This window comes from Bos mutus, chromosome 9, assembly GCF_027580195.1.
Source record: "Bos mutus isolate GX-2022 chromosome 9, NWIPB_WYAK_1.1, whole genome shotgun sequence".
NCBI lineage: Eukaryota > Metazoa > Chordata > Mammalia > Artiodactyla > Bovidae > Bos > Bos mutus.
This window is the reverse complement of record NC_091625.1, coordinates 61,137,601-61,157,074: the sequence shown is the minus strand read 5'-3', so window position 1 is coordinate 61,157,074 and position 19,474 is coordinate 61,137,601. Positions and strand designations below refer to the sequence as shown.

At 39.2% G+C, this 19,474-nt stretch overlaps 1 protein-coding gene across 3 annotated transcripts; it reads right to left on the bottom strand.

Annotated features, from left to right (window-relative positions):
* Positions 1–275: 275 nt before the first annotated feature.
* SRSF12 (serine and arginine rich splicing factor 12) lies at positions 276–17,568 on the bottom strand. 3 transcript variants are annotated; one of them, XM_070376607.1, is made up of 5 exons: positions 16,981–17,568; positions 9,327–9,431; positions 7,902–8,005; positions 7,583–7,724; positions 276–651 (listed from the first exon to the last, which is right to left on the bottom strand). In XM_070376607.1, exons 1-5 carry the CDS (start codon positions 17,043–17,045, stop codon positions 282–284), a joined length of 786 nt encoding a protein of 261 aa, XP_070232708.1. In that variant the 5' UTR covers positions 17,046–17,568; the 3' UTR covers positions 276–281. The 3 variants fall into 3 exon arrangements, with proteins under 3 accessions (XP_070232708.1, XP_070232710.1, XP_070232711.1); XM_070376609.1 differs by lacking the exon at positions 9,327–9,431 and adding an exon at positions 8,843–9,189 and having other exon boundaries at positions 7,902–8,025; positions 16,981–17,249; XM_070376610.1 differs by lacking the exons at positions 9,327–9,431; positions 16,981–17,568 and adding an exon at positions 8,843–8,971 and having other exon boundaries at positions 7,902–8,013.
* Between the last annotated feature and the right edge of the window lie 1,906 nt (positions 17,569–19,474).

Sequence of the window (19,474 nt, the reverse complement as noted above, 5' to 3'; positions counted from 1 at the left end):
AATTTAGTTCCACTTTATACATTTCCTCTAAAAAGTACTCTTCTGCCACAATGTAAGCAAAAAACGGTCCATAAAATGGGACATCACTCACATCATATTTGTGGTGTGGGTCCTTAGACCAAATCTTCATTAACCCAAGTGAGAGAGCCTTTATTTCTTATACATGCCCAAAGTAACTAATGTCAACTCACATTTTCTGTAAGCCTTCAAGAATTTTTATTCAACATAATGAGAAGTTTAATAACCTATATTAACACTACAGAGCATTCTTCTGTTGCTGTTCACCAACTGTTTTTATGACGGTAACTCCGCGATCTGGAATGTGATCGAAAATGAGAGTGTTTCGCTGTTTGTGCTTTTGTTTCAGAATTGGTATACGCTTTGGGAGATTTACATGGGGATCTGGCTATGGAGTCAGAATGTCTTCCATGTGATCTTGATTTTGTTCCTGAGCTAGTCTGCTTCTGAGGTGAGCTTGACTGTGATTTTCCTATTGACTTGGACCTTTTCTGCAAGGACTTGGACCTTGACCGCTCTCTAGAACCAGAATTCCTTCTTGGAGTTCTTGACTGCCTTGCTGAGGTAGACCGCCTGGGTAGTGATTTGGAGCGAGATTTAGATTGGCTGTAAGAAAATCGCCTGTGTCGAGACCTGCAAACATCCATAACGTCAGAGTATATATTTCGTACAAAAATAGTTAATAGGTTAGGAAATAACACTTTCAGGAACTTATATACTTTACATAACATTAGTTGTGCTTTTGTTGGAGAAAAAAATTCTAATTTTATTATGAGTGCTTTTGGTTCAAAAATATGTACAAGTTTGTAATATTTGACCAAAAGATTTTGACTTTGCTGGGTATCTTTTATGAGTCAGTTCTGAAAAATATATTTTGCGTATTTAGTCTGGGTTACATAATTCCTAAGAGGTAAGAAAATCTGAAAGGGGAAAAAAGATAAAAAGAAAATATCTAAGAATATTAAATAATGTTAATAAAAACAAAAACCTAGATGGAGGACTTCTGAATCTTGACATGACAGAGCAACTTGTTCTAGAACAATCTTCCCATTTAAAAAAAGCTATATTAAAAGGCTAGATTATATTCTTTGCAGCCAAAGACGGAGAAGCTCTATACAGTCAGCAAAAACAAGACTGGGAGCTGACTGTGGCTCAGATCATGAACTCCTTACTGTGAAATTCAGACTTAAATTGAAGACAGTAGGGAAAACCACTAGACCATTCAGGTATGACCTAAATCAAATCCCTTATGATTATACAGTGGAAGTGAGAAATAGATTTAACGGACTAGATCTGATAGATAGAGTGCCTGATGAACTATGGACGGAGGCTCATGACATTGTACAGGAGACAGGGATCAAGACCATCCCCAAGGAAAAGAAATGCAAACAAGCAAAATGGCTGTCTGGGGAGGCCTTACAAATAGCTGTGAAAAGAAGAGAAGCGAAAAGCAAAGGAGAAAAGGAAAAATATAAGCATCTGAATGCAGAGTTCCAAAGAATAGCAAGGAGAGATAAGAACGCCTTCCTCAGAGATCAATGCAAAGAAATATAGGAAAACAACAGAATGGGAAAGACTAGAGATCTCTTCAAGAAAATTAGAGATACCAAGGGAACATTTCATGCAAAGATAGGCTCGGTAAAGGACAGAAACGGTATGGACCTAACAGAAGCAGAAGCTATTAAGAAGAGGTGGCAAGAATACACAGAAGAACTGTACAAAAAAGATCTTCACAACCCAGATAATCATGATGGTGTGATCACTGACCTAGAGCCAGACATCCTGGAATGTGAAGTCAAGTGGGCCTTAGAAAGCATCACTACGAATAAAGCTAGTGGAGGTGATGGAATTCCAGTTGAGCTCTTTCAAATCCTGGAAGATGATGCTGTGAAAGTGCTGCACTCAATACACCAGCAAATTTGGAAAACTCAGCAGTGGCCACAGGACTGGAAAAGGTCAGTTTTCATTCCAATCCCAAAGAAAGGCAATGCCAAAGAATGCTCAAACTACCGCAAAATTGCACTCATCTCACATGCTAGTAAAGTAACGCTCAAAAGTCTCCAAGCCAGGCTTCAGAAGTACGTGAACCATGAACTTCCAGATGTTCAAACTGGTTTTAGAAAAGGCAGAGGAACCAGAGATCAAATTGCCAACATCTGGTGGATCATCGAAAAAGCAAGAGAGTTCCAGAAAAACATCTATTACTGCTTTATTGACTATGCGAAAGCCTTTGCCTGTGTGGATCACAATAAATTGTGGAAAATTCTTTTAAGAGATGGGAATACCAGACCACCTGATCTGCCTCTTGAGAAATCTATATGCAGGTCAGGAAGCAACAGTTAGAACTGGACATGGAACAACAAACTGGTTCCAAATAGGAAAAGGAGTACGTCAAGGCTGTATATTGTCACCCTGCTTATTTAACTTATAGGCAGAGTACATCATGAGAAACACTGGGCTGGAGGAAGCACAAACTGGAATCAAGATTGCCGGGAGAAATATCAATAACCTCAGATATGCAGATGACACCACCCTTATGGCAGAAAGTGCAGAGGAACTCAAAAGCCTCTTAATGAAAGTGAAAGTGGAGAGTGAAAAAATTAGCTTAAAGCTCAACATTCAGAAAACTAAGATCATGGCATCTGGTCCCATCACTTCATGGAAATAGATGTGAAACAGTGTCAGACTTTATTTTTTTGGGGCTCCAAAATCACTGCACATGGTGACTGCAGCCATGAAATTAAAAGACACTTACTCCTTGGAAGGAAAGTTATGACCAACCTAGATAGCATATTGAAAAGCAGAGACATTACTTTGCCAACAAAGGTCCGTCTAGTCAAGGCTATGGTTTTTCCTGTGGTCATGTATGGATGTGAGAGTTGGACTGTGAAGAAAGCTGAGCACCAAAGAATTGATGCTTTTGAAGTGTGGTGTTGGAGAAGACTCTTGAGAGTCCCTTGGACTGCAAGGAGTTCCAACCAGTCTATTCTAGAGGAGATCAGCCCTGGGTGTTCTTTGGAAGGAATGATGCTAAAGCTGAAACTCCAGTACTTTGGCCACCTCATGCGAAGAGTTGACTCATTGGAAAAGACTCTGATGCTGGGAGGGATTGGGGGCAGGAGGAGAAGGGGATGACAGAGGATGAGATGGCTGGATGGCATCACTGACTCGATGGATGTGAGTCTGAGTGAACTCAGGGAGTTGGTAATGGACAGGGAGGCCTGGCGTGCTGCAATTCATGGGATTGCAAAGAGTCGGACACGACTGAGCGACTGAACTGAACTGAAACAACACTTATAAAACAACTGTTAAAAGGCATTGGAGAATAACCAACAAAAGCAGAACTTGAAGGGTTATAAGCCATGGCTCTTTTCCTGAGACCGTTTTCCAAAAGCCAGAATGGGAGAATTAAGCTCAACTAGAAAATAGCTACTGCACTAAGCTGAAGAGACAGAGCTTGGAATTCAGGGCCATCAAAATAGCTAAGACTTAACAGACAAAAATCCTAGGGATGAGGAAAATGCAGATAAACCACCTCACCCCACCCTAAACTCTGCCTATAAATTTTCCTTAAGTCATTGGCCACTATCTACTTTGCACATGTAAGACTCTAAGAGGTTAGCCAAAAACAGCAGCCGAAAGATTAAAGAACTGAGTGAACAATGCAAAGAAACAGAGGAAAACAACAAAATGGAAAAGACTAGAGATCTCTTCAAGAAAATCAGAGATACTAAGGGAACATTTCATGCAAAGATGGGTACAATAAAGGACAGAAATGGTATGGACCTAACAGAAGTAGAAGATATTAGGGAGAGGTGGCAAGAATACACAGAAAAACCATACAATAAAAGGTCTTAATGACCTGGATAACCACTATGGTGTGATCACTCACCTAGAGCCAGACATCCTAGAGTGTGAAGTCAAGTGTTCTTAGGAAGCATCACTACAAATAAAGCTAATGGAGGTGATGGAATTCCAGCTGAGCTGGTTCAAATCCTAAAAGATGATGCTCTTAAAGTGCTGCACTCAGTAGGCCAGCAAATTTGGAAAACTCAGCAATGGCCACAGGACTGGAAAAGGTCAGTTTTCATCCCAATTCCAAAGAAGTGCAATGCCAAAGAATCTTCAAACTACCAAACAACTGAGCTCATTGCCCATGCTAGCAAAGTAATGCTCAAAATCCTTTAAGCCAGGGGTCTACAGTGCAACTTCCAGATGTACAGGCTGAATTTAGAAAAGGCAGAGGAACCAGAGATCGAATTGCCGACATCCACTGGATCATAGGAAAAGCAAGGGAATTTCAAAAAACATCTACTTCTGCTTCACTGACTATGCTAAAGCCTTTGACTGTGTAGATCACAACAAATTGTGGAAAATTCAAGAGATGGGAATACCAAATCACCTTACCTGCCTCCTGAGAAAACCATATGCAGGTCAAGAAGCAACAATTAGAACAGGACATGGAACAATGGACTGGTTAAAAACTGGGAAAAGAGTACATCAAGGCTGTATATTGTCACTCTACTTATTTAATTCATATGCAGAGTACCTCATGCGAAATGCCAGGCTGGCTGAAGCACAAGCTAGAATCAAGATTGCCAGGAGAAATATCAATAACCTCAGATACGCAGATGACACCACCATAATGGCAGAAAGTGAACAGGAAAGAGCCTCTTGATGAAGATGAAAGAGGAGAGTAAAAAAGCTGGCTTAAAACTCAACAGTCAAAAAATGAAGATCATGGCATCCAGTCCCATCACTTCATGGCCAATAGTGGGGAAACAATGGCAACAGTGACAGACTTTATCTTCTTGGGCTCCAAAATCACTGCAGATGGTGACCACAGCCATGAAAATTAAAAGATACTTGCTCCTTGGAAGAAAAGCTACGACAAACCTAAACAACATATTAAAAAGCAGAGACATCACTTTGCTAACAAAGGTCTGTATACTCAAAGCTGTATGGTTTTCCAGTAGTCATGTAAAGATGTGAGAACTGGACCATAAAGAAGGCTGAGCCCCAAAGAATTGATGCTTTCCAACTGTGGTGCTGGAAAAGACTCCTGAAAGTCCCTTCGACGGCAAGGAGATCCAACCAGTCCATCCTAAAGGAAAACATTCTGAATATTCACTGGAAGGACTGATGCTGAAGCTCTGATACTCTGGCCACCTGATGCAAAGAGCTGGCTCACTGGAAAAGACCCTGATGCTGGCAAGGAGTGTGGGCAGGAAAAGGGTGTGACGGAGGATGAAATGCTTGGACGGCATCAACTCAACGGACATGAGTTTGAGCAAACTCCAGGAGACAGTGAAGGACAGGGAACCCTCTGTGTGCTGCAGTCCATGGGGTCTTGAAGAGTCTGACAGGACTGAGTGGCTGAACAACAAACAATGTAACTGCAAACAAAAACCACTGAGGTCACAGAGTTTAAGCAACAGTCTTATCCTCTAGAACTATAACTAGAACAAAGTAGAACTATACTGTCTTATAAGAAAATGTGGTTCTTTCTATTCCTGATACTCCACAGTGACTGGGAACTGAGTCTTTTTTTGTTTATTTTTCTCCAGACAAGTAGTATACTTTACTGCCACTAGAAGGCAGAAAATGCTGTGAATATTCACTTCTCTAGATCAATCAGGAGAAAAGTTGGTTGATTAAGGCTCTAATGCATTTGGAAACAGCTTATATTTTTAATGAATCAGATGGACAATTTTCTCCTTTTCTTTTACTCTTTTTCACCAAGACCACTGGTTATCATTTAGTAAGTTAGGAAAGTACTGCTTTAGGTACAATATTATATCTAGTTTGATTTTTTGTATATAAACCATTAACTTATAGTAATGTGAAATGCTGAATATCATTCACACTACTCAAGTCCTTTGTGAAGTCAGAAGCAATACCAGTGGTATTGGTGTGACTTTGCTACACACATGGCATATAAAATTTCTTAATTTGTTCTCACCACATTTTAGGTTCTATAAATGTAACTTGTATTTGAGTATATTGGTGTCAAAATCTCAAATAATCAGTAGTAAAATGGCTTTCCTTTAGCCATGGAACAAAATGGATTATTCTCCACAGATTCATGGGAGGTTTATATTCTTACACTATCAGACCAAGTATGATAAAAAGAATCAAATTCCAGACCAAAACATAACTGTTCCTAAATATTTCTTCACCCACCTTGGTGATGGCTCAATCCTGACCTGGGTTCTCCTGGCTTATAAAAGGAACTCAAGGCTTCCTCTTACTTGCATGCCTCCCTAAGAATGTGCCAAAATCAAAACATTTGGTTCAAACCCAAGGAGAGGGACTGATCTGACATGTTAAGATTCTAGGGCTCTGAATCGGCCACATTTTCTAGTAATCAGGATTCTCAGATATTTCTCTCTTCCTGTCTTTTCTTTCCACTTGGTTGGAGGGACTGGAGCCAGGCCACTTTACAGTCTTGTTTTTAGAACTAGGTACTTGGGGTAAAGACTGTCTAGCTCAGGTACACACACCCTATGTTGGTGTGTCTTCCTTGTATAGGCTCCTGGGAGTTGAGGAACGGAGAGAGTGGAGTGAAAGTGAGCTGCTCTACAGATCAGCTCTGATTTGAGGTTATGTTGTCATTGGACAGCTTAGATATATGGCCCGGAGAGCCAACTCTTTCTTTTCTTATCACTAACTGCGCCATGTGGCATGTGGGAGCTTAGTTCCCTAACCAGGGATCAAACCCAAGATAAGTCCCCTGCAGTGGAAGCCCGAAGACTTAACCAATGGATTGTGAAGGAAGTCCCAGGAGAGTCAACTCTTTTTACTCATAGAAAGAGTGTAAATGCTGATCAATCTATACGAACAGAATTCACCTTAAAATTCCATATGCCTATAAAAAAACTACAGCATTAAAACTCAAGAGAAAAACAGTAAGTGGTAGAATTTAGGTATGCTAATACAATTTCAGTTATGACTAAAACAGCATCAAGTAATTTCCACTGCAATTTCCTATTATTCTAACAGAAACTAACTCCTAGCAGGAAAAATAGATAACTTGTAAATATCTTTTTCTTAAAAATCTAGTGCTTTTATATTTTCTTCCTACGATACTACCATACTTGGAATTTATTTTTGAAATAATTTGCTTTTTATAAATACATTGATTCACATTTTGGTCAACTTTCTTTCACAAATGATTATATTTTATTTCACATGAGTTTTTAACTATCAGGCCTCATATTCTTAATTTGGGGGTTCATTTAAAAATTTTTTATTTAAAATCCTCATTTTATTGTCTAGTATACAACTTTAAATTTTTGCTGTTTTCCTCAGTATATATTATCTTTCTATTAGAAAGGTTGAACTTAAGTCTGTCATAAAATGAACACACTGGAAGGTATCTAACAAACCCAAGTTAAAATAACAATACATTATAAATTGAGAGGAGCATATCCTTCTAAAAAAGTTGATTCTTTATTTATATTAAATAAAATGATTCTGGTGTCCTGTTTTTGAAAACTCTTTAAAATGTTTTCTGCAAACAGCAGAAAATTAAGTTTTCAATCCCCTTTTATTTTGTACTCACTCTTTAAGGCTATCCGACCGCCGCCTATTTCTTCCCCATGAGGAACTTCTACTTCGGGTTCTCCTTTGGCTAGGGCTTCTTGATCTCCTATGATCACTTGGAGAACAAGGGTGACGTTCTTTTGATTTCATCTGGCCTGGTGCTAGAATATGAAGTTCAAGATTTATAATTCATTACCTGAAAACCTCAATAAACAATCATTCAATAAATAAGCCACTCAAATAGTATTATATTCTGAAATAATTTTAAATTAAAAAATTTGTCATTGCTGAAACTCATCCTGCTAAAAAAGCAAGATCTGCTATTAAGTCACACTTACTTTTGCGATCACCTTGTGCAAACTGTATTTCAATCTGACGGCCACATACCCACTTTCTATTGAGGTTATAAAGCGCGTCTTCAGCATCACGAACATCTTCAAATATGACTAGCTGTTAAGGACACTTTGAACATCAGATATCAAAAATATTATTTTTTTAATAATTTACAGGTGGCATGAAATTATTAGGAAAAACAAGCTCAAGTTTTTAAGGTCATATCTCTAACATAATTGAAAAATCAGAAAAAATATCACTATCAAAACAAATGCCCCATTATGATTCTGAAGAGTGAGTCTGAAAATAAAAAGAACAGAAACAAATCTTTAACTGTATTTTTAATGTATACATTAAAAGTTGTAGAATGCATGTAATTTGAAACATGAGAATAAGTCCAACACTGGCTAGTATTATCAAATAAAACATTTAGGCAGGACTCACTCCCTTCTCTTAGGTAAAAGATTTACCAGGTTTTTCAGTATTTCAGGTAAAAATCAGTACACAGAAGCTTTCATTCTGAAATTAAAATTACTTTCATTAAAAGGCTTTTTAAATTAATTTAGGAGAAATTTACTTATAAACAAACGTGCACACATATAAGTGAGCTAAAACATATTCAAAACCGATTTGGTCCTTTAAAAGTGATCATATTTGACTTTGAACCTACTGCTTTAAAATACCTTTATGTTTTTATTACTTTGGATATTATTATAAAAGAAATATATAAACAATCTGTTAACATCTATGAACAATCTGTTAACATCTGGAATTATATATCCCACGGAACTCCCTTATCTATGTAAATTATATAATAAACCTAACTAAAATGGAAACAAACTATATAAACCAACTAGCTGTATTTCAGGAGGTTGTCACTGGTTTAACTTTTTAAAAACAGAAAAAGCTCAAGTAATGCAATACAAAATGAGACTTAGGCAATTACCTCAGTGTCACTTGATCTTGAACCTTGACCTTTATTCTTTAGGGCTTGCAAGATGGACTTTATAAGAGACGCAGAACCAACAAAATCAGACTTGGCTTTGATCCTGGAACTCTGAGTAAATGTAGGAAAGCCGAAGTCTCAACCTGGTGTTGGCTTTGTCTTTTGCTTGGTAAAGACTTCCCCTCTTCCAGGTCTTTATATCTGTGTCCACCCTCCCTCTTTACTCCTTGATGCTTGAACTTTAGGTGCCTTTTGTCTCGCCTGCTCGGTTTATGCTTGGATTCTAGCTAACAGGTTGGTTCAAACTGAGGGGCGCTTGCCAGCTACTGTGGACTGCTTTAGATTTTCTGAGATAAAGAAATAAACACATTTAATTAGGCAATATTATTTCATAAAATATGCTCCTGAGTATGTGTGTGTATACATATATGTATATGCACATGTATGTAGTCTATGCACATGCACACAGTAAAATAAAGGATATTGAACATAAGCAAATCCTCTTGGGCGGCGGGTGTAGAAGTCAAGTGGAATGTAAACGTCTACTATAGGGCCATATCGACCAAACTCACGGCGCAAGTCCTCAGGCCTGAAGTATTTTAGAAATAAGGTAAAGAAATATGAATAGCTAGATTCAAATATTTTGCCTACAGAAATTCAGTTGAAACCTTCAGAAGAAAGTATATTTTCCAGACTAGAATTATCTAAAATTGTCTCTCATAGGAATCACCCAGGGTTTAGAAAAGAAAGAAAAAATAAAACGACAAATTCTCAGTTCTAAGTTTTGGAGATTCTGATTCAAGAGGTCTGGAAATTTGTATTTTTATAAGCACTCTAGGTGGCTTTTATGTTTATTCAGGCTGGGGATACTGATCCAGCACATTCACTATTTTTTTTTGCTTTTTTAAAACTGAAGTATAACTGATTTACAATACTGTGTTAGTTTCAAGTGTACAGCATGGTGATTTAGTTTTTATATTTTTTTTCACATTCCTTTTCAAATTCTTTTCTATTACAAAATATTGAGTACAGTTCCCTGTGCTATACAGTAGATCCTTGTTGGTTATTTATTTTATATAGAGCATATGCACTTTTGAAAGTTACTTCTATTACCAGACTTTTCAACTGTCAAAATACAGAGTACTATTAACTATTCATTAAGAACACATTTATTTGTCTCACTATAATTTCATATTTATGTTAAATGTTGTCAGATAGCAATAAGATTCTAAAGAAGTCCTAAAGTTATTTCTCAGCCTTTAAAAGAAAAATTGATGCTTTATTAGTAAACATAAAGCAAAAATAACTACCAGAGCCTCAAATCTGGCAAGTATTTTTGAGTCACTTACATGCTTTCTACTGTCATAGATATTAAAGAGGGGACACCAAGGAAACACATAGCATAGTATTTCTCTTCAGGATTTACAATTTAACTGAAGAGACAAAACACTTAGCATTAAAATCTGACATTTATAATGCATTTACATACCAGCCACTGTTCACCTTAAGAACACTTAATTCCCATAACATCTTTACAAATGTTGTTTACAGATGAGGGTAGAGACAGATAAAGTCACCTAACATCACTGAGTCAGCAAGAGACAGAGCTGGAAGCAAACTCCCACAATCTGACACTAGTCTGGCTTCCTAATGACTATATCCTACTGCCTCATGGAGCTCTTAGAGATTCAAAACCAGCTATGAGCACAAAACACGGCTTAGAGGAATTAAAGAGTATTTCAAAACATACTCCGTAGAAAAAAGGGCCCAAAGATGAGTACAAAGCTTCTAACTTGGGCAACTGGAAGAAAGATGGTGTCCAAGATAAAAATTAGATAGCTGGAAAAGAGAGTTAGATTGAAGATTGAGGAGAGGCAAAAGAAGAAACTTTCACATTTAGAAATGCCAAATTTGAGGTGATGGTGGAACAGCCATAAAAGTTCTATTCTATGAGCAACTGAAAACTGGTTATACAAATTCAATTTTATTTTTTCTCAAGACTAGAAGTCAGTGATTAAAGCTAGAGATATTAATTTAAGAATTACATAAAGTTTCAACTAACACTGACCAAGTAGCCAATATTATGTTGATACCATGACCACTTCATTTTATTTTTATTATTTTATTCACTATACCATGCTTAACTGCCTGCCTTTCCTGAGTGACTGTTAACTTTAGATTTAGAGGACAGTGACAATGTCTTTTTCTTTCACTTATTCATTCAACAAATACTTACTGAGTATGTACTATGGGCCAGGCTCTAGGAATATGATGGAGAACAAGAAAGACACAATTCCTGCTCCCATAAAACACAGACTAACAGAGCAAAAATTCTCAACCATTCCTGAATATTGGAATGATCTATAAAGGAGATGTCATAGAAGCAGGCATTCCAGCCTGATCCTTTAATCCCTGACCTAATTTGTGCTTCCCATGATGAGCCCCAGTTATGTTTAATTTTTTTAAGGGTTTCATAGGCAATTCTGAGGCTCAGGGTTGAGAATCACTTCTAAAGCAGATGTCTTCACTAATATATCTCAGTACCTAGCATAGTTGCTTGGCATATAGGAGGCCTCAGAATATACCTGCTGTATTAATGAGTGAAGGACACATTACTGTTACCATTTACCAGTCAAGGAGACTGAAAGTGAGAGCAGTTACCTTGCCCAAAGCTGCACACAGCCAGCGGCAAAGCTAGAATTCAAATGAGTACCTTCATAGGCAACCAATTCCATCAACCAAATGTGAGTGGCTGACAGAAAAGGATACTAGATATATAAAGGAGGCTAGAGCAATGTGTCATAGAGACTTAGAATCCCAGAAGTCTGAGGGAATGAACCTTCTCAAAAGAACTGGCTCTCATTCAGTCTCCACTCCATCTGTTAGCTGTTTTTTTTTTCATTTATTTTCGTATTTCTGGTGTAATCTATCTTGATATTAAACACCCATGTATCCATCAACAAGATTTATTATGCCTTAATACTTACTATACTTGTAATTTTTAGTATTTTTTAAGAAGTAAGATATTGTTTCCTTCTCCCTTAGAGATAATCACTGGTGTTCATCATTCCTCTACATAACTTTGTATTTCTACTGCAAATCTACATAAATGGTATCAGATTACCTGTAAAATTTTGAACCTTGCCTTTTCCACCCTTGAGATTTCTCCATGGTGTTCTAGTTCACTCACTTTAACTCTGTATTGCTATTGTTATGGATAACCACAATTTTACACACACTTCTAAGGTTGAGCATTTAATATGCTTCCTTTTTTTAACTGCAAATTGTACTGTAGCATAGTTTTCTGGGATGTACCACTAGCCATGCAATTGATGGGTTGGAGAGTATACATATCTTCAGCTTTACTACATGTTCTCAAAACAGCCAAATCAACTTATACTCCTCAAGACATGCATCAGAATTCCTAAGAATCCAACTCCTCACTCCCTGCCTTCTGAAGGATATAAAGTGAATGGGTACCTCATTATTTGAATTTTAATTTCTGTAAACACCAGTTAGGTTCAACATCTTTACATGCTTATGGGTCATTTACTCTAGGGTCAGAATTTCTGGGCTAAAGAGGATATATATATTTAATTTCTATGAAACAGCCAAACAGTTCTGCAAAATGGTTAACATTTTATACTCCTACCAACAACATGTACGATTCAGTTCTGCCCATCTCTGTCAGCACTTTGTATTGTCAGTCTTTTGAATTTTAGCCATTCAAGAGGGTATTAAGTGGAATCTTGCTGCGGTTTCAATTTGCATTGCAATTTGCATTACAATTTTTGCATTTCAATTTGTACATTTGTGTTGTACAAATGATGCTGAGCACTTTTTCACATGCTAATTGGACATTCATATGTATTTCTCTTCAACATTTAGGAGTTTTTGTCCATTTTTAATAATAACATGTCTTTTCATTGTTGACTTATAAAAAAAGTTCATTACTATTCTTAGAAAAAGTCCTTTGTGAGATATATGCTTTCTGAATACTTTCTCCCAGTCCCTGGCTCACCTATTTACTTTCTTAATGAACAGAAATTTTAATTTTGGAGAAATCTGATTTTTCAGTATTCCCTTTTAAGGTAATGACTTTGTCTTATAAAAAATCTGCCTATCCCTAAATCATACAGATATTTTCCTTTGCTTTCTTCTAAAAGCTTTACCATTTTATCTTTTATATATCAATTAATGATCCAGTTCAAATTATGTAGGACAGAGGTCAAAGTACATTTTTTCCCTACATATATATCCAGTTGTTACAGCATCATTTGGTGTAAAGATTTTTTTCTAAAGGCTTTAGTTTAGTGCCTTTGTCAAAAATCAATTGACTCTATATGTGTGGATTATTTACGGACCTTCTTTCTGTTCTATTGATCTATTCGTCTATCCTTAGGCCAATAACAAACTATTTTGATTATTGTAACTTTTTAGTAAATCTCTAAGCCAGGGAATATAAGCCTTCCAGCTTCAGTGACCTTTTTAAAAATTATTTTGGCTATTCAGATCCTTTGCATATTAATATACTTTAGAATTAATTTGTTCCTATTTTTAAAAAGCATTTGATCAGGAATACCTTGAATCCATAATATAATCAATTGGGATGGAACTGATAACATAACAGTTCACCTTCCAATCTAAGAGCACACAGTATATTTATTAATTTATGTTGGTCTTTGATTGCTCTTGGCCATGTGTTGTTATCTTCAATGCAAAGGTTTTTACGTGGTTTTGCAAAACTTATTCCTAAGTACGTTTTTTGATACAAAGATAAAAGGAATTTTAAAAGTTTTTGTTGTTTGCTGTTAGTATATACAAATAGAATATTCACTAAATTTACTTCATATTCTGGTAACTTAAGGAAACTATTAGTTACTGTAGCTTTATGTAAACAAACATGTCACCTAAGAACAGGGACAGGTTTTACTTTTACCTTTATAATTTTTATGTCTTTATTTTTCTTGCCTTGTTGCATTGGTTAGGACCTGCAATAAAATGTTGAATAGTGGTTGTAAGAGTTGACATCCTTGTCTTGTTCTGATCTTAAGGAGAAAGCATTCAGTTTCATCATTAAGTATGTTGTTAGCTAAAGGTTTTTCATAGATGTCCATAACCTGAGGAAGTTCCCTTCTATTACTAGGTTGCTGAGCCTTCCTATCATGAATTCGGCTGGATTTTGTTTAATGCTTTTTTCTACATCACCACTTACACCAATATTAATGTAAGCCTCATACACACTATAACCAAAGAATGCTACTAAGTATGTCCAAGAGAAGTACTTGATTGGTGCTCCCCAACCTAACATGATGTTAAGCATCAAAACAGGAATGTTTTATTTGAGATTTGGGCATTGCTTTGTTTCACTAGAAAACTGTATCTGCCATTAAAAAAATTATACAAAAAGATTTAAAGTTAATATTCTTCCCAATCCACATCTTATTTCACCAGTGAAGAGAAACATAACACAAATTATAAAATTACAAAATGTATTTTTAAACCTTTCCTTAGTTCTTTTGCTGAATTTCATTTCTAACAAATTTTTTGCTAACCTGCATGTTATAATGGCTTGTGCTTTATTATATATATTAAACAGCTACTTTAAAGAAAATTTTTAAATAAAATTTGACTTTGTTATAAAACTAACAGAATTTGAAAACAGGATAAAGAAAACCACTCAAAGAGATTTCTTTCTAAGCTTATTTTCTATATGCGTGGATTATGTGTTTATATAGTTTTTCCCTTCATTTTATATAACTGAAAACATATTGTATATAATTTTATACCCCATTTAACATTTATCCCAATGATTTTCTTTATAAGCATAGCAAATGTTAAAAAATTAAAATGTGTCTAGGTATCATATTGCTAGTTAAACTATATGCCACCTTGTACAAAAAAAACTATTAAGGTTACATGTGATGATTCTACTTTCTTAACACTAGTCAACAGCTGAGCAGTTTTAGTCAAGATCCTTAATCTCTCTAAAATCTCACATTTTCATCTGTTATATAAGGTTATTGAAAACTTGATAAAATAATATATGTAAAGTTTTTAGTACAGTGCCTGGTACACAATGAGTACTCAACAAATGTTAGGATTACTATAATTTCACTACTTCAAACCTCCTAGATTTTGATTGCCCTCCCCACCCTTCACTGCCCAGTGGCAATGTTAAAAAGTTGTGGAAAAGGTGGAAAAAGAAATAAATAGATCTCAATTATCATTCTTGATTATCTAGATCAGAGATCATGCATCACACATACATGTGTGTCTGTGTGTGTTATCTGGCCTGCACAATGTTTAAACATTTAACAAAAAGTGCTGAAACATGGAAATGCCAATATTTTATAGCTTTTCAAACTACAAAAATGGCAATTTCGTATAATTCAACTTAGATACCGCCAACAGTTTGAAACTGACAGTTTACACACACAAAATACAGGCTTTTGACTTCTTTTGAAAATTAAAACGATGTGGCCACAAGTCCAAATGCCTATACAGCCTTGAGATGGCCCATGTTCTTTTCCATTTGCAACAGCCCACACCATTCTATGGGCTTTAACCTGACACCTTCACTCATTCATTCATATTACCTTGGTTGGCTTCTGTGGTCATTAGAATTGGAAACCTTACATTTTTTTGTTGGCACTGCTGCTAAGTCACTTCAGTCGTGTCCTACTCTATGCGACCCCATAGACGGCAGCCCACCAGGCTCCCCTGTCCTGGGATTCTCCAGGCAAGAATACTGGAGTGGGTTGCCATTTCCTTCTCCAATGTGTGAAAGTGAAGTCGCTCAGTCGTGTCCAACGCTTAGCGACCCCATGGACTGCAGCCTACCAGGCTCCTCCGCCCATGGGATTTTCCAGGCAAGAGTACTGGAGTGGGGTGCACTGCAATCTTATTCAGTATACAAGTGGTTTGTTTAACCTTACCCAAATTATAAATTTCGCTTTCTATGTAATACACTGATAAACAAGTTGAGCGAAGACATGTAAACACAGGCATACTTAGGATGTTAAAAGTATGTTAACTCACAGTCTATAGTTGTGACATACATATATATATATATATTATTAACAGAAATCAAGTTTCTAAAACAGACTTAAAATTTACTTCTCAAAAGTAAATTATAATGATTACTCCTGATAGCGCTGGAGTCAAAGGCTCCAATATATTTCCAGCCGTGAAGCCCCAGGTAAGTCACTGACACTCTGAATTTCAGCTTTCCCTTATGGACCACAAGATAATCTTGCATAACTATAAAGACTGGGATGGGGAGGAGGGTTGTGGAGAAAATTAAGCAAGCCCAGTGAAACGAAAATGTCTACTAATCCCTCCCCCCATCCCCTCTGGCTCCTATTGAGGGAGAAAGACACAGCTATAAGCAGTCAATGTTAGAAACTATGCAGACAGGATTCTCCAAAGGGGGGCGGGTGGGCTGAATGCAACAGAATCGAACAGGGAGTCTCTCCAAACCATTGAGTGTTTACATTGCACTCAAAACTTTAAAGAAAAAAACACATAAATCTCATTCACTGAAGTTATCCTTTGTATACAGTATAAAATTGTGCAACAAATAAAATTTAACCAGCGCCACCTGTAAGTAAACCAGACTACTGACTACAGGGAAAGGGAGTCGTAAGGCCCAAGGTACGCACTATTCCCTAACGCGTTCTCACCATCCCCAATTCCTTCCCATCTAGGTAGTGAGATGCGCGGCTTTATCCCTGCACAACGACAAAGGAGCGAGACGCTGGCACTAGCCCGAGGAACTCTCAGGGGCGGAGGCGGGGAGTGACCGTGGCTCCCAAACAGGGGCAGCCGGCGCTCCTCCTGTTCTCTCCGCGAGGAACAGGCACCGGCCAGCCGCCCAGGTGCGAGGGGCGGTCAAGGGCGGCGGGGCCCGGAGACGGGGCCGCGCCGGGGCGGAAGGCCGGGCTGGAGGGCGGAGGCGCGAGTCCCGCCCAGGCCCCGAGCAGCCCGAGGACTCCCGCCGGCCTCTGGAGATGCTCCTCCACGGCGAGCCCCGGGCCGGCTGGCGGGGAGGTGCGGGTTAGCCCCGCCGGGCTCTGCGTCGCGGCCGTTACCCGCCCCTCCCCCGCGCCCCAACCTGCGGACCCGCCGCCGCTCACCTGGTGGCGTCCGCGACGTTCCTGACGAACAGGGAGGTGTTGGGGGGCCTCGTATAGCGAGACATGACCGCTTCCTCCGTTCCCTCGGGGGCTTGCCCGGCCGCCGGGCTCGCTCTGTCTCCCGCAGCCGCCGCCGCCGCCACAGCAGCTCCGCCGGCCCGCGGCGCGACCCCCTCGCCTCGGCCTCGGCCCCGGCAGCGCGCAGCCGCAGAGGCGGGCGCGGGGGGAGCGAGGTGCAGCGCGAGTCTGTCCGTGCGGACCACGCGGGGGCGGGGCGGGGGGCGGGGCCGAGCGGCGTGTGGGGAGGGGGCGGCGCGGGGGTCCCGGGATTCGAGGGCCTCTTCGAAGGGGGCGGCGCAGGAGCCCCGGAGTGGAGGGCATCGGGGAAGAGACAGCGCAGGGGTCCCGAGGGTTCGAAAGGGACTCTTAGAGGGGGCGCCTGGGGTCAGAGTGTAATAGGAGGGCGTGGACTAGAGCGGTCCTAGGGGCTGAAGCAGGTGAACCGGAGGTTAGAGAGCGTCAGGAGAAAAGATGTCGCAAGTCGGAGGTGGGCGGGGTGAAGGATGCCTTCAACCGCGCCACAGCCGGATGGTCACTGGGGCCTTCTTTATTGCATCCTCAGCCCCAGACCTTGGCAATGGTTCTGCCTCCTGCTCTTTGAATGCTGAGGCTGTTTAGACTTTCAAACTGTGAGGATTTTTTTTTCTGTGTGTTTTGATTCTTCATCCATTATTCGTTTAGAGTACACCATTCAGCTGTGAGTACATTCATTCAAATGTTTATTGAGCATCTGCTATGCACCGAGAACTATTCTTGGTGTGGGACCCAGTAACAAACAAAAGAAGCCACATCCCTGCCCTCATAGAGCTTACATTCTTGAGCGAAGACCAGACAATAAAAAAACGAACAAGTGAATACGTGCTGTAGAAGAAAGCGATGAAAATGCAGAGGCAGTTAAGCAAATTTAAATTATCCTCTTCCCTGCCTCTCCAAAATGTCATAGCCACCCCTTCTTAGTAATACTCGTGCCTTCACATTTGCTACTGTGGTCAGAAAAACTTGTTACCAGGACTGAAACCAGGTGGCTTGTAATTATAGTAGCACCCCTTTTCATTCTCAGAAGTGGCTAATTTGGGAGGGTAAATAATATGGTCACCCTACCTAGCCCATGGCTGTCTCAAAGGCTGTGAGAGTTTCCCAAGGTCAGCAAATACTTCTGGAATAGTGGCCATTCGTTCAAAATGTGATTCCTTAGGGCACAGCAAGCTCAGGGCTAGCCTGGGAATCTAAGGGGTGGTAGTGGGATCACATTCTTTGAAGCTTACAACTTGGTAGAGGCGGCAGAATCTAATTATCACACTAATAAAGACAAGCCTATGCTAAGGGTAGGAAAACAGCTATATGCAGGACTTCCCTCGTGATCCAGTGGTTAAAAATCCATCTTGCAATGCAGGTGATAATGGTTCAATGCCTGGTGGGGGAACTAAGATCCCACATACTTTGGAGCAACTGAGCCTGAGGACCACAACCAGACAGTCCATGCACCACCACGAAAGATCCCACATGATGCAAGAAAGATTCTGTGTGCTGCAAGACCTGATGCTGTCAAATGAATAAATTTTTTTTTTTTCTTTGAAAAGGAGCTACATGCTGCTGGAAGGGTACTTTATAGGGTTGGCAAACAAGGCTACAGGATCACTGACCTTTACCCTGAAGAAGCCTAACAGGAATATTTGAAGAATGAAGAGGAGCAATCCATGCACTGGAACAGCATGTGCAAAGGCTTTGAGGCAATACAGGGAAATGAAAGGCAGCAAAGAGGACCAGCCAGCTGGAGAAGAACAAGAAAATGAGGCTGGAGAGCAGGTTGAGTGTATGGTAGGAAAGTTGGATTTTCTCAGTTCAGTTCAGTTGCTCAATTGTGTCCAACTCTTTGTGACTCATGGACTGCAGCACGCCAGACTTCCCTGTCCATCACCACTCCCGAAAATTGCTCAAATGCGTGTCCGTTGAGTTGGTGATGCCATCCAACCATCTCGTCCTCTGTCGTCCCCTTCTCCTCCCACCTTCAATCTTTCCCAGCATCAGGGTCTTTTCCAATGAGTCGGTTCTTTGCATCAGGTGGCCAAAGTATTGGAGTTTCAGCTTCAGCATCAGTCCTTCCAATATTCAGGACTGATTTCCTTTAGGATGGACTGGTTGGATCTCCTTGCAGTCCAAGGGACTCTCAAGAGTCTTCTCCAACACCACAGTTCAAAAGCATCAATTCTTCGGCACTCAAGCTTTCTTTATAGTCCAACTCTCACATCCATACATGACTACTGGAAAACCCATACCTTTGATTAGATGGATCTTTGTTGGCAAAGTAACATCTCTGCTTTTTAATATGCTGTCTATAACTTTTTTTTGAAACAAATTACCACAAATTCAGTGGTTTAAAGGAACAGAATTGTATTCTCTCACGGTTTAGGAGGCCAGAAATCTGAAATCAAGG

Coding starts and splice junctions, on each gene's coding strand:
- SRSF12 (XM_070376607.1), bottom strand. CDS start 17,045: ATGTCTCGCTATACGAGGCCCCCCAACACCTCCCTGTTCGTCAGGAAC. Junction 9,432..16,980: donor AACGTCGCGGACGCCACCAG/GTGAGCGGCGGC, acceptor AAAATACTTCAG/GCCTGAGGACTTGCGCCGTG. Junction 7,725..7,901: donor TGCACAAGGTGATCGCAAAA/GTAAGTGTGACT, acceptor TTCATATTCTAG/CACCAGGCCAGATGAAATCA.